The sequence below is a fragment of the Somniosus microcephalus genome, chromosome 7, assembly GCF_052327205.1.
Source record: "Somniosus microcephalus isolate GS21.2 chromosome 7, FLI_Smic_1.0, whole genome shotgun sequence".
NCBI lineage: Eukaryota > Metazoa > Chordata > Chondrichthyes > Squaliformes > Somniosidae > Somniosus > Somniosus microcephalus.
The window spans coordinates 79,748,617-79,762,720 of record NC_140993.1 but is presented as its reverse complement, the minus strand read 5'-3'; the positions used below and the strand labels follow the sequence as shown (position 1 = coordinate 79,762,720).

General features: G+C 44.7%; 1 protein-coding gene across 1 annotated transcript in view; it reads left to right on the top strand.

Moving 5' to 3' along the window:
• Positions 1–14,104, top strand: part of tmem67 (transmembrane protein 67) — a 495,060-nt gene that overhangs the window by 9,966 nt on the left and 470,990 nt on the right. The window contains exon 2 of the mRNA XM_085992667.1: positions 8,083–8,174. Within this exon, the coding sequence (XP_085848793.1) occupies positions 8,083–8,174 (92 nt within the window). The remainder of the gene's footprint in view (positions 1–8,082; positions 8,175–14,104) is intronic.

Genomic DNA, 14,104 nt, shown 5'->3' with positions numbered 1-14,104 from the left:
GGGGTTCACTTGCTAGAATGTGTAGCAGCCCCTTCCATTCTCTCTCATGTTCATGTCCCCATTGGAACTCAGTCTCTTGGTGCAGCAGTTTTCTCAGTTGAACAGTTTTCTCTGCTAGATTTGGAATGAATTTTCCTAGGTAGTTAACCATGCCAAGGGCCCGCTGAACCCCTTTCTTGTCCTTTGGTTTCTCCATGTCATATATAGCTTTTACTTTTGACTTGTCTGGCTGAATCCCCTCTGCAGAGATCTTGTCTCCGAGGAATGTGATTTCATTGACACCGAACTGACATTTGTCTTTATTTAGTTTGAGTCCATACTGCTGTATTCTCTGAAGTGTTTTCTCCAGTCTGGTGTCGTGCTCCCCTTGAGTGGAGCCCCATACTACCAGATCATCCACGTACACCCGCACTCCCTCCAGGCCCTCGATGATTTGCTCCATTGCTCTGTGAAAGATTTCTGGAGCGGAGCTAATACCAAAGGGCAGACGTTGGTAGGAGTATCGACCAAACGGGGTGTTAAAAGTGCACAGCTTAGCACTTTCTTCATCAAGTTTCAACTGCCAGAAACCATGTGAGGCGTCCATTTTGGAGAAGACTTGCGCTTCTGTCATTTCGCTGACTAGTTCCTCTCTCTTTGGAATTTGGTAGTGCTCTCTTTTGATATTGGCGTTAAGGTCCTTGGGATCCATGCAGACACGCAATTTATCAGTTTTCTTTGAATTGACGCAGACCATGGAATTTACCCAGTCAGTCGGCTCCTCAACCTTCTTTATGACAGCTAGTCCCTCCATGCAGTCTAACTCTTTCCTCAGTTTTTCACGGAGAGCCACTGGAACTCTCCTGGGTGCGTGAATCACAGGTTGTGCATCCTCTCTCAGTTTGATGCAGTATGTAAAGGGCAGTGCTCCGAAACCCTGAAAGACATCTGCATATTTGTGTGCTATAGTCTCATGAGTCAGATTTGTAGTATCTTGGGGGGCACTCTGCACACAGTTCTGTTCATTGATAGTGTAGATTCGTTTTACCAAGCCCAAATCCACACAGGCCTTGTCCCCCAACAGTGACTCATGTCCTTCAGGCACTATAACAAAGGTCAGAGGGTGAATGTGATTTTTTACCTTAACATTCAGCCTACACGTTCCTTTTGTTTCAATGCTTTGTCCATTGTATGCCTTCAAAGACACAGTCTTGTTCAGTATTTTAGGTCGCACTTTGAGATTCCGTGCATCACTCCAACTTATGAGGTTTGCCTTAGCACCTGTATCTAGCTTAAAGGGAACAATGGTGCCATTTACCAGCATGGGAGCTATCCAAACTTCAGTCTGTGGTCCTACAGAGTGCACTTCATTAGCACTGTTGCCCTGTTTTGACTCATTTTGCACCATTCCAACAAACAAAGTCTCCGCTCCTGTCTCTTCAGTTGCAATAGCATGCACTGTCTTTTTACCTTCAGTTTTCTCTTCTAAAAAACACATCTTGGCAAAGTGATTCCTGCCTTTACATTTTGCGCAGTTCTTCCCATAAGCAGGACACTGTCTGGCCACGTGTTTATAACTGCACCGTCTGCATTCGTAAGGCGTATTTGTCTTGAACTCCGTGGGCCCTCTTGTGTCCCTTTTGCGTATCACATCCACTGGCAGGTTTTTTAGCCCCAGGGCGCTCTCTTCTGCTATGCTGCGCCCTTCGAACGTTTTCGTGTGCATGGCTGAGAGTTTACTAGCATGACAAATTTTCACTGCTGCATCCAAATTTAGGTCATTATCTCTAAGCATTCTCTCCCTCACCTTCTTGTCGAGTATTCCAAAAACGACTTGATCGCGTATCATCGATTCCTTCAGGTCCTTAAAGTTGCATGTTTGTGCTTTTATTTTCAAGTCCGTCAAAAAAACATCAAAGGATTCTCCTCGCTTTTGCACGCGGGAGCGAAACACGAATCTCTCATACGTTTCATTCTTTTTTGGAGTGCAGTATTCGTCAAACCGTTCTATCACCTTGTCCAGATCATTTTTATCATCTTCGGCTGCAAATGTAAATGTGTTAAACAGCTCGATTGCCTGCGAGCCAGCCACTGTTAGCAACAAAGCTACTTTACGTGTTCCAGAGCTAGTCGAAGCGTCAATCGCTGTGAGGTAGAGAAGAAAGCGTTGCTTGAAGACACGCCAATTTTCATCCACATTTCCTTCTAGTTGCAGATTAGCCGGAGGTTTAATTCCTTCCATTGTTGTAGTATGTCCTTATCGTGAGTTCTATAAATCCTGATACCATGTAATGTTATCTTAGTAACGCAATTACGAGTCTCACAAGCAGTTGTTGAGGAGAACCATTTTATTCAGTCCTGCTTCTGTGTCTCCCAGTACAGTCTGAAAGCATGGCCAAGATGGCGTCAGATCCCGCCCCCGGATATGACATCAGCCGTCAATCAGCTGTCAGTCAAACCCCCGCTGTCCTTACAACAGCTATGGTTATCCTTACACCTTATAGGTGCGACCTTGTACGCACCCGTAGGGGCTACAGATTACAGCCCTATGTGTTTGTGTTCACTTTTCAATCGAAAGAGTGCGTAATTCCACTTGCAAGTAAGCAATAAATCCAAGATAATCCTTGAAAATTTGAATTTATTGTAAGAAATTATAATGTTTATACTGGAAAACTAGTGGGCCTAACAACTATGCCTGATGTTAAAACTCTGCTCCACTACCTAAATCACCCAGATTATTTGAGCACTTTGAGAAAGACAGGCTGGAAAAACTAATGCCTGCAGATTAACACCTGGCTGAGCCCCCATTGTACTGTAGATACTGTGATTTTAGAAAGATTTTACAGGACTTAAGGGAGCTGTTTGTTTTAAATTTTAGCTTATCGAAGTTTTTTTTAAAGATTATAGCAAGCTATGTTTATATACCTTTAACATAAAGAATGCACGTCACAGATTAGCCTATTGATGATGGTGCTGGGCTAGCTATTTAGGAGTCATGAGTTCGGATCCCACCATGACAAATTGTGAAATTTGGCTAGCACCAGAAAAATGACCATGAAAGTTGCTGACCAAGCCAGGATGAGAAATCAGGAGGTGTACCAAAAGCTTGGTTAAAGAGATGGGTTTTGAGAAGGTTTTTAAGGGTGGGGAAAGATTTAGGGAGGGAGTTGCAGAGAAGAAAACCAAGATGACTGAAGGATCAGCTTCAAATAATAGGGTGAAGGGACAGGGGGTGTATAGAAAGCCAAATTTTGAGTAATGAAGAGTTCAGGAAGGGTTGTAGGGTCAGAGGAGCTGGCATTGCCCCCACTGGTGGAAGAGTGTAATTACAGCATGACAACTTTACATAGGCAGTTTCCAATATTGAATGCGGAGATACAAATTTATAACGGAAATATAAAAATTAGAAGAGAAAAATGGGAACTGAATTACGTCTGTATGCTTGATCCAATTATCCCCTACTCTATAGACCCACTTCACCTAAAGTCTACACTTGGTTTTGACCCGGCCCCCCCAACCCCTCTGTGCAATGCAACAGGAACTCAACCAGTAATATAATAAGAGTCTTATGCCTGGGCAAATTTCTTGTCTACAAAACCTCTCTTGCTGTTGTCATTTTTTGCCAAGTTTTTCCTGTTAGAAACATAGAAACATTGAAGATAGGAGCAGCAGTAGGCCATTCAGCCCCTCGAGCCTGCTCCACCATTCAATGCGATCATGGCTGATCATCCAAATTCAGTACCCTGTCCCTGCTTTCTCCCCATATCCCTTGATCCCTTTAGCCTTAAGAAATATATCCAACTCCTTCTTGAATATATTTAATGAATTGGCCTCTACTGCCGTCTGTGATAGAGAATTCCACAGGTTCACCACTCTCTGGGTGAAGAAATTCCTCCTCATCTCTGTCCTAAATGGCTTACCCCTTATCCTTAGACTGTGACCCCTGGTTCTGGACTCCCCGACCATCGGGAACATTCTTCCTGCTTTACAGCCAATGAAGTACTATTTGAAGTGGAGTCACTGTTGTAATGTGGGAAACACGGCAGCCAATTTGTGCACAGCAAGGTCCCACAAACAGCAATGCAATATTCTGCTTTTGCTATGTTGGTTGAGGGATAAATATTGGCTAGGACATAGAAACATAGAAGATAGGAGCAGGAGTAGGCCATTCGGCCCTTCGAGCCTGCTCCGCCATTCAATGAGATCATGGCTGATCATCCAAATTCAGTACCCTGTCCCTGCCTTCTCCCCATATCCCTTGATCCCTTTAGCCTTAAGAAATATATCCAACTCTTTTTTGAATATATTTAATGAACTGGCCTCCACCGCCCTCTGTGGCAGAGAATTCCACAGGATCACCACTCTCTGGGTGAAGAAATTCCTCCTCATTTAAGTCCTAAATGGCTTACCCCTTATCCTTAGACTATGACCCCTGGTTCTGGACTCCCCGGCCATCATAAACATCCTTCCTGCATCTAGTCTGTCCAGGCCTGACAGAATTTTATAGGTTTCGATGAGATCCCCTCTCAATCTTGTAAACTCCAGTGAGTATAAGCCCAATTGACCCAATCTCTCCTCATACGTCATTCCTGGCATCCCAGGTATCAGCCTGGTGAACTCCTTCCATGGCAAGAACACCCTTCTTCAGATAAGGTGACCAAAACTGCACACAATACTCAAGATGTGGTCTTACCAAGGCCCTGTACAACTGCAGCAAGACATCCTTGTTCCTGTACACAAACCCTCTCGCTACGAAGGCCAACATACCATTTGCCTTCTTAACCGCCTGCTGCACCTGCATGCTTACCTTCAGCGACTGGTGCACAAGGACGCCCAGGTCTCGTTGCACTTCCCCTTCTCTCAATCTATTGCCGTTCAGATAATAATCTGCCTTCTTGTTTTTGACACCAAAGTGGATAACCTTGCATTTATCCATGTTATATTGCATCTGCCATGCATCTGCCCAATAACCCAACTTGTCCAAATCATACTGGAGTTTCTCAGCATCCTCCTCACAGCACACACGCCCACCCAGCTTTGTGTCGTCTGCAAACTTGGAGATATTACATCTAGTTCCCTCGTCCAGATCATTTATATATATTGGCCCAGAAATTCGGGTCTCCACGGGTGAGTACGCGCTGGGCACTCACCCGTAAGCCCAATGGAAGTGCCGGTTTCATGCATGCACTGCGCATGTGCGGGAAACCGGCACTTCCGTTCCTCTGAACGAAGGGGTTCAGAGGTCGAACGCGTGCGCGGGGGAGTCTGCGCGTGCGCTTTGAACTTACGTTTTTTTTACAGGTTTTTCCATGAGGGTAAGTCTTTAGAATTTAGAAATTTAAAAAGCAGGCGTAAGGCCTGCTTTTTACAAGGTAAGTGGTCAATTAATTAAAATTAAAATAAAATTTCCACAGGTTTATTATTTTTAAATACTTTAAAGCAAGGTAAGTTTATTTTTAGCCCCGTTAGAATATAAAATTATTTTTTTCAAATATTTAAATTATTGTTTAAAATAGTTATTTAATGTAATTTGTAGTTTATTTAAAAAATGTGATTTAAAAAAAAAATTATTTGAAGGTTTACTGCTATTTTGGGGCCGTAGTATTTATAAGTCTTGACAGCTCTTCCTGTCAAGACTTATGAATGGGCATTTCCCTACTCCGATTGGCTGCCCATGGCCCACGTGATCCCAGGGGACGCATCGAACTAACTGCGCCCCTGGGACACGCAAGCACTGCGCAGCGGCAACTGGGCCCGGCCTCGGATCGGAATTCCATGGGGCCCTACAGCTCAACTGCCGGCGCAAAAGGTAAGTGCAGGTTGGGGGCTTGCACCCGCAGGAAGCCCCCGACCCAAATTTCTGGGCCATTGTGAATAGCTGGGGTCCAAGGACCGATCCCTGCGGTACCCCACTAGTCACTGCCTGCCACTCGGAAAAAAAGCCATTTATTCCAACTCTTTGCTTCCTGTCTGCCAACCAGTTCTCTATCCAAGTCAATACCTTGCCCCCAATCCCATGTGCCTTAACTTTACACGCTAATCTCTTATGCGGGACCTTATCGAAAGCTTTTTGAAAGTCCAAATACACCACATCCACTGGTTCTCCCTTATCTATTTTACCAGTTACATCCTCAAAAAATTCCAGTAGATTAGTCAAGCACGATTTACCTTTTGTAAATCCATGTTGACTTCATACGATCTGGTCACTGTTTTCCAAGTGCTCTGCTATTACATCTATTATAATGTACTCTAGCATTTTCCCCACTACCGATGTCAGGCTTACCGGTCTGTAATTCCCCGTTTTCTCCCTACCACCTTTTTTGAACAGTGGGGTAACATTAGCTGCCCTCCAATCCATGGGTACTGTTCCAGAGTCTATTGAATTTTGGAAGATGACCAGCAATGCATCCACTATTTCTAGGGCCACTTCCTTAAGTACCCTAGGATGTAGATTATCAGGCCCTGGGGATTTATCAGCCTTCAATCCCGTCAATTTCTCTAACACCATTTCCCATTTATTATAAACTAGCTGGAGAGCCCGGCGTTGCCAGGGCTGTTTTTGGGGCAGGCGGTTTAAATCGAGTGCCAGGCTTTGGGGCCCTGTCTGTGTCCCTTTGTGAATCTGGTGCTGGGCAACATTTTAAATCGAGTGCCAGGCTTTAGGGCCCTGTCTGTGTCCCTGTCTGTCTACCTTTTAAAAGCTTGAAAAATGAAAGCGAAAGTACTTATAAAACGTTTTTGGTAAATCTTATGTTATTTTTAAAAGAGATACTAACTTTCAAAGTAGTTTTAGCTGGAAGCTGAAGTCATTTGAGATGGAAGCTGAAGTCAGAGCTGGTAGTGAAACAATGGCTGGCACATCCCCGAGATGAAAACGAATAGTCCCGCCCACACACACACCGATTGGCCAACCATCAGGGGACCGTACTGTAGGAGTGGTCAATCGTGACGGAACAGGATTGGTGGAACCTTGACGTCAGTCAATCAATGCTAGCAGATAATGAGTTTAATTTTGAAGGTTTGTTGCATAAGGCGCGAACAATTTTCGTCCGACCGAAAAGTAAATACGCTTAAAACCGTCTCGGAAGCGTAAGCTTTCTTTGGAGTTAACGCGCGCGTAGGTACGCCCTGTAACTTTCGAGCGCATAGCCCGACAGACGCACAGGCAATGACAGACAGAATGACAGACAGAATGACAGATAGACAGAATGACAGAAGTACCGCTTTATTATATATATAGATTTATATCTCCACATTTATGATGGAAACTATCTATATAGAATTGTCATGCTAAAAAAAGACTTGCATTTATATAGCGACTTTCATGATCACCAGGTGTCTCAAAGCGCTTTACAGCCAATGAAGTACTATTTGAAGTGGAGTCACTGTTGTAATGTGGGAAACACAGCAGCCAATTTGTGCACAGCAAGGTCCCACAAACAGCAATGCAATATTCTGTTTTTACGTTGGTTGAGGGACAAATATTGGCTAGGACACCAGGGATATCTCCCCTGATCTTTTTCGAGATAGTGCCTTGGGATTTTTTACATCCACCTGAGAGAGCAGACGGGGTCTCAGTTTAACATCTCATCCGAAAGACGGCACCTCCAACAGCACTGCACTGTCAGCCTAGCTTTATGTGCTCAAGTCCCTGGAGTGGGACTATGAACACACAACCTTTCTGACTCAGAGGCGAGTGTGCTACCAACTGAGCCACAGCTGACACTGCTATAATTGTATCTCACACCAGTGGCAGCACTGTAGCACCTCAGCTCTTATACCCCAGCTCTTTGGCCTGTGCCATCGAGAAATTCCCATGTTCCAACCAACTCAACTTCTCAGCTTCCCAAATTGCCCTAAGTTTTTCTATTTACTATAAATAATAATATAAAATCAAAGTATATAAAAATAAGGAGACAATTTGTAACTTTAAAATGGAGACTGAATTATGTTTGTGTACTGTATTCCAGTTAACCCCTGCCCTGTAACCCCTCTGCACCTGAAGAGTAAACTGGATCCTGACACCCATATGCAATGCCACAGAAGTTTGACTTGTAAATGCTATTTTGGTTTGACTCAACATCATATATTATCTTCTTTCAGGAACATCATGTGAGTGCCTGCCTGGTTACCAACTAACCTCTAACAAAGGTGGCCCTTCCATTACCTGCAAAAAATGTCCTGACCGATATCCGGTAAGTAAATTGCTTTAGTACTTTATCTGAACACCGATGCACCAATTTTAGATCTGCATCCTAATCATTGAAAGGCACAGTATTATGGTTATTGTGTTGATAGATAGAAATGTAAAATTTTGGGTAAAAGAACAATGAATGGAAGTATACCCTAAACCAGCACACTATTAACACAAAATCAACATGTACACTAGAAGGTGCAGCAGAAAGCCTGCGGGGGAGAAGTAATCAGCGCAGTGCCCTGATTGTCAGGACAGGTAACAGACAGAGAGAGTGAGCCTACCCTTTTTATATTAGGGTAAGATTCTCCAAAGTGAGTTAGTCGAATGCATGTTCTTTTTTTCTGTACCAATATTCAAACAGACCTACGAAAAGAATAAGTACTTATCTTTTGCGAGGCCCAGAATGGAGACTTGCTCTTCTGCGCTGCAGAGTATGACATCAGGGAGGCCAGGAGCGCAGCATACAGCCTATGCATAAGGGAAGACATGCCAACAAAAGATGTCAAAACTAAGCCACGTGCACAGAAACATCTCTCAGTCTCGCATTGAAATTACATTTGAAACTTTTAAAAGCTTCTAAAAACTTTTTAAAACTTTTAATTAAACTGGTACTTGGACTTATTTCATATATCAGCATTTTGTTTTATTTTTTCATCCAAACTCACAATTTATTCATCCCTATGTATACAACTTCCTGTTTTGACACTCAGTAAAGGTCTAACAATGTTTTATATCTCCTACAAATAATGTTGTTGAACTTCAGAAAGAGATTGCCAGCCATATATTCAATGTTAATTTTCAGGATTAAAATATATTATTCAGACCTCATTTAGACTGGTAATAGATAAATCTATTTTCCTTGTTATAGATGCATTATAGTAACCCTAAACGTAGAGTGTTGCTTCAGCATATGCTGGCCTCAATCCTAATTGTGAATCTGCCGTCTGAGTTTACGCAAACCGAATGGTAATGCAGCTGTTGAAGCAGCTGTTCTACCACTACCCACATTTTTTCCATTGCTGACTCAAAATAAGTATCTCGGCAATGAGAATTTTGTAATTGTTTCACTTCCCTCTTGTCTTATATGATCCATGCCAAAAGATTGCACTTGCTATCAGTTAACCTTTGCATTTACGGTTTGTAAATGATTGACTAGATGTTTAATTAATACTGTAGATAATATTTAATGATGGTTTACTACGCCAAAAAAAACTAGTTACATTAGAGGGGCTGTAAAGTTTTCACCAGCAGTTTATAATACCCAGAACGGCCATAGATCTTTTAAGATGTGAAAGCAGGCTCCTGCGCCTGCTTTCACTAATCATAACATTTTCGGACATAATTGCTGGGCAGTTGGTGGGCAAATAGCCCAACTCTGTGCCAGCAATTGCGATTTCCAAGGCGGTGCGGATGGTCTGTCAAGGCGTACCTTGACAGATTGCAAGTTCGGGACTTAGCGCATGCCCACTGTTACGTCCGTGTGTAATCAGACACAGACTGCGGAGAACGGTACAAACGGTGTTTACTCAACGTGGCTCAGACTGCAACTTAACTGTACAGATTACTACTCAATGTTATATACAGGTGTGGTCACTGCCGGTACTACAGTATACATGAGCTGTAAAAAGTAGTTCTCCCCCTTAAAGATACATACATTACAATTCCTCCCCTTTTAGATTAACAGTACCATAACACTCATTTAACAATTAACACTTTTAACATGCAACATTAGCTGAAAATAGTCTATTTATAAATTCAGTCTTTGGGGAGGCTTCCTGATCCTTTCTGGATAGCGCCTTTCCCGAGTGTCTTGCTCTTGGTGCGGAGGCGATTCTGGCCCCCTGTCATCGGTTGGTTCATCAGCTTCCGATGCTACTGTTTCTGGGGTAGATGCTACCTGTACGTCGGGTTCATCACCAGCTACGTATGGGCGAGGCATGGGGTTGACTTGTTCCTGTGACTCTAGGATCTGGTCAGCATGGCGTCTCACGATGCTCTCCCCAACGTCCACTGTGTACATTAGTGGGCCCTGCCATGTGCATATCGTTCCTGGCTGCCATTTTTCTGTTCGGTAGTCGCGGGCCAAGACTGGTTGCCCTACATTGAAGCTCCTTGTTGGCTTCTCATGGATGTGCTGGAATTGCTTACTCTCAACATCTCTTCGTACGTTTGGTCTGAGCAAATCCAGGCGAGATCTTAACCTTCGGTTAAAGAACATCATGGCTGGGGCCTGGTTGGTGACTGCATGTGTCGCATTCTGGTAGGCGAACAGGAAATTGTCCACCTTGTGCTGCAGCGGAATGTTGTCATTGTACATAGCCTTTATTGCCTTCTTAAAGGTTTGTACGAACCTCTCAGCCAATCCATTTGTGGCTGGATGATACGGGACGGATGTGTAATGCCTTACCCCATTCTTTTTCAAGAACCTCCGGAACTCTTCGGACACAAACTGTGGTCCGTTGTCGGAGCAAATCTGTTCTGGCAAGCCATTCCTGGCAAAAATGGTCCGTAGGACTGCAATAGTTTTCTCCGTGGTGGTGGAGGATATTTTGATGACCTCAGGGCATTTCGAGTGCGCATCCACGGCTATTAAAAACATTGAGTCCATGAATGGACCAGCAAAATCAATATGCACCCGTTGCCATGGAGATGAGGGCCACGCCCATGGGTGTAGAGGGGCCTGTGGTGGTGCATTTTGGACTTTCTGGCATCCTGAGCAACTCTTGGTCAGGTCCTCGATTTGTTTATCGATTCCCGGCCACCACACATAAGCCCTGGCTAGGCTTTTCATTTTTACCCCTCCCAGATGACCCTCATGAAGCTCATTGAGCACTCTATCCCTTAACTTGGGTGGAATTACCACTCGGGATCCACACATCAAGGTCCCCCGGCACACTGACAGCTGTTCTCTCCTTGTCGAGAATGCTGGCAACAGTGAGTCACCATGTGCTGGCCATCCCTTCACCATCAAATCATATACCCGAGACAGTGTCGGGTCATTTCAGGTTTCCTTTTCGATACAAGCGTTAGTTACCGGTAGGTATTCAACTATAGTCGAATGGAATATTTCGACAGGATCCACTGCTGGTGCTTCCTCCGCAGTAGGCAGTGGCAGGCGTGATAGCCCATCAGCATTTCCATGCTGTTTCGTGCCCTTATATTCAATCTCATAGTGGTGCGCCCCTAGAACAAGTGACCATCTTTGTAGTCATTGCGCAGTCATCACCGGAACGCCCTTCTTTGGATTAAAAATGGAGACAAGAGGCTGGTGATCAGTCAGCAAGGTGAATTTCTGCCCGTGCAGATAGTAATTGAACTTTTTCACTCCCCACACTAGGCTGAGGGCCTCCCTGTCAATCTTGGCGTAGTTACGCTCGGCTGAGGTTAGTGATCGTGACGCAAAGGCTATTGGCCTCTCCGAGCCGTCTGAGAATTTGTGCGACAGCACCGCTCCAATGCCGTAGGGTGACGCATCACATGCCAACCGAATTGGTAATGCTGGGTTGTAATGGGCCAATACCTCTTTCGATGTGATTAGTGTTTTGCTCTTCTGGAAAGCTCGTCTACATTCGTCACTCCACTTCCATGGCACCCCAGTTTGCAGTAGGGTGTTCAGTGGGTGTAGTATTGTCGACAAATTTGGCAAGAACTTATGGTAGTAGTTTACCAGCCTGAGGAATGACCTCAGTTGTGACACATTTTCCGGTGCTGGAGCCTTGACTACTGCCTCAATCTTCTCTGGGGACTTATGTAACCCCTCTTTATTGATAACGTGGCCACAATACGAGATCTGTTTTCTAAAAAACTCGCATTTGGGGCGGTTAGCTCGGAGCCCATATTCCTGCAATCTAGTGAGCACCTGCTCCAGGTTGGCAAGGTGATCACTGTCATTTTCGCCCGTGACCAGGATGTCGTCCAAATAACACTGGGTCCCTGGGATCCCTTGCAGGACTTGTTCCATTGCCCTCTGCCAAATAGCCGGAGCTGATGCTACCCCGAATACCAGCCGGTTGTATTGGTAGAGACCTTTATGGGTGTTGATTGTGAGGTATTTTTTTGATGCTTCTTCTGCCTCCATTTACAGATACGCCTGGGCCAGATCAATCTTAGTGAAGCGTTTCCCTCCAGATAGCGAGGCGAAAATATCTTCAATCTGCGGAAGTGGATATTGTACGGTGTGAAGGACCGGGTTCACCGTTACCTTAAAGTCCCCACAGATGCGAACCTTCCTTGGTTCCCCAGGTGTGCTGCTCAATGACTTTTTCATCACAGGGACGATGGGTGTAGCCCACTCGCTCCAGTCTACCTTGGACAGTACACCTGAACGTTCCAGACTCTCCAGCTCTGTTTTGACGGATGGACGGATCGCATAAGGTATCGCTGGCCTTAAAAAATTTTGGACTTGCGTTTTCTTCAATTTTAATCGTCGCTGTCATGCCTTTTAGTGTTCCGAGTCCTTGCTGGAACACTTCTTTCGCGTCAGTTAGGACCTTTGACAGTCGCCCAGGTGTGACGTCGTCATCCTTTTTGTCAGCCACAGTCAGTGCCTGTATGGAATACCAATCCAGTTGTATTTTCCGGATCTATTCACGTCCCAGTAATGGTGGTCCTCCATCTTGCAATACATACAGGTCTAGTTTTGGTGTTTCCTTACCATTATATATATACCGGTCAGCCTTATTTTTCCTTTGGGGTAGACTTTTTGCCCTGTGTACGTCTTCAAAATAATTTTTGTGTCTCTCAAGGGTATGTGTGAGAATAGCCGCTCGTAGTCCCATCAGTTTATGACTGTTAGGGCTGATCCTGTGTCCAATTCCATCTTTACCTGGACTCCTGCTATCTTGAGAGTGACCCAAATGGTTCGGTGATCCTCTGTTGTGATCACATTATGTAGTTTCAGACAACTCAGTTCCTTGCTTTCAGAGTCATTATCACTCTTTTGTTCGTCTGAACTATTCTCCGTTATCTTATGTACCTTCTTGTACTTTCCTTTGGTCGGTTTCTTATTGCTGGTTTTCTTTCCCGACCTGCAGACTCGTGCTATGTGTCCTACTTTTCCACACTGTCTGCACACTTTGTCTTTGAACCAGCAATCATTATGGTCGTGTGTTATTCTGCCGCAGCGATAGCACTTCTCTGTTCCATATGACATTTCGTTTGTGCCATATTCTTGCGGTCTCTGTTGTATCTCTGCAGCGCCCCGTGCTGCTGCTTCATATGATACCACAATGCTGAAAGCCTTTTCCAGCATAAGGTCCTTTTCAGATAAAAGCCGTTTCTGGGTTCTTTCACTTTGGAGCCCACACACAAACTTGCCCCTTAAGGTATCTGCCAGTCCCGCTCCAAACTGGCAGTGTTTCGATAGTTTGCGCAGTTCTGTTAAATAATCAGCATTGCTTTCATCCTTATGCTGGTTCCGTTTGTGAAACTTGAATCTTTCTGCTATCAGCAGTGGTGTGGGGTTTAAATGTTCCTTTAGTATCGTTACTATGTATTCAAAACCCTTTTCCATTGGCTTCGTTGGGGTTACTAGATTTCGCAATAACCCATACGTCTTTGCACCCATTAAATTCAACAATACCGACGCTTTCTTGTCATCTGACACCTCATTTGCCTTGCAGTACACCTCTATTCGTTCGACATATGTAGTCCAATCTTCGACTTCATTGTCAAATGCGGTGATACTGCCACTCTTCGGCATTTTGGGTGTGGCTTAAAATGGCGTCTCCCAATGGCTTAAAATGGCGTCTCCCGTGCTTTCCTTCCTCCCCCGCTGCTGCCGGTTCTCGTGGCAATGGCGGCGCACTGTAGGTTTCGCGCGCTTCTCCTGCGCTGCTGCCAACGCCACTCTCGGCGGTCTTCGTGGCAATGGCAGTGCCCTGTAGATTTCGCGCGCTTCTCTCTGCCTTTCTCCGACACTGCTCCACC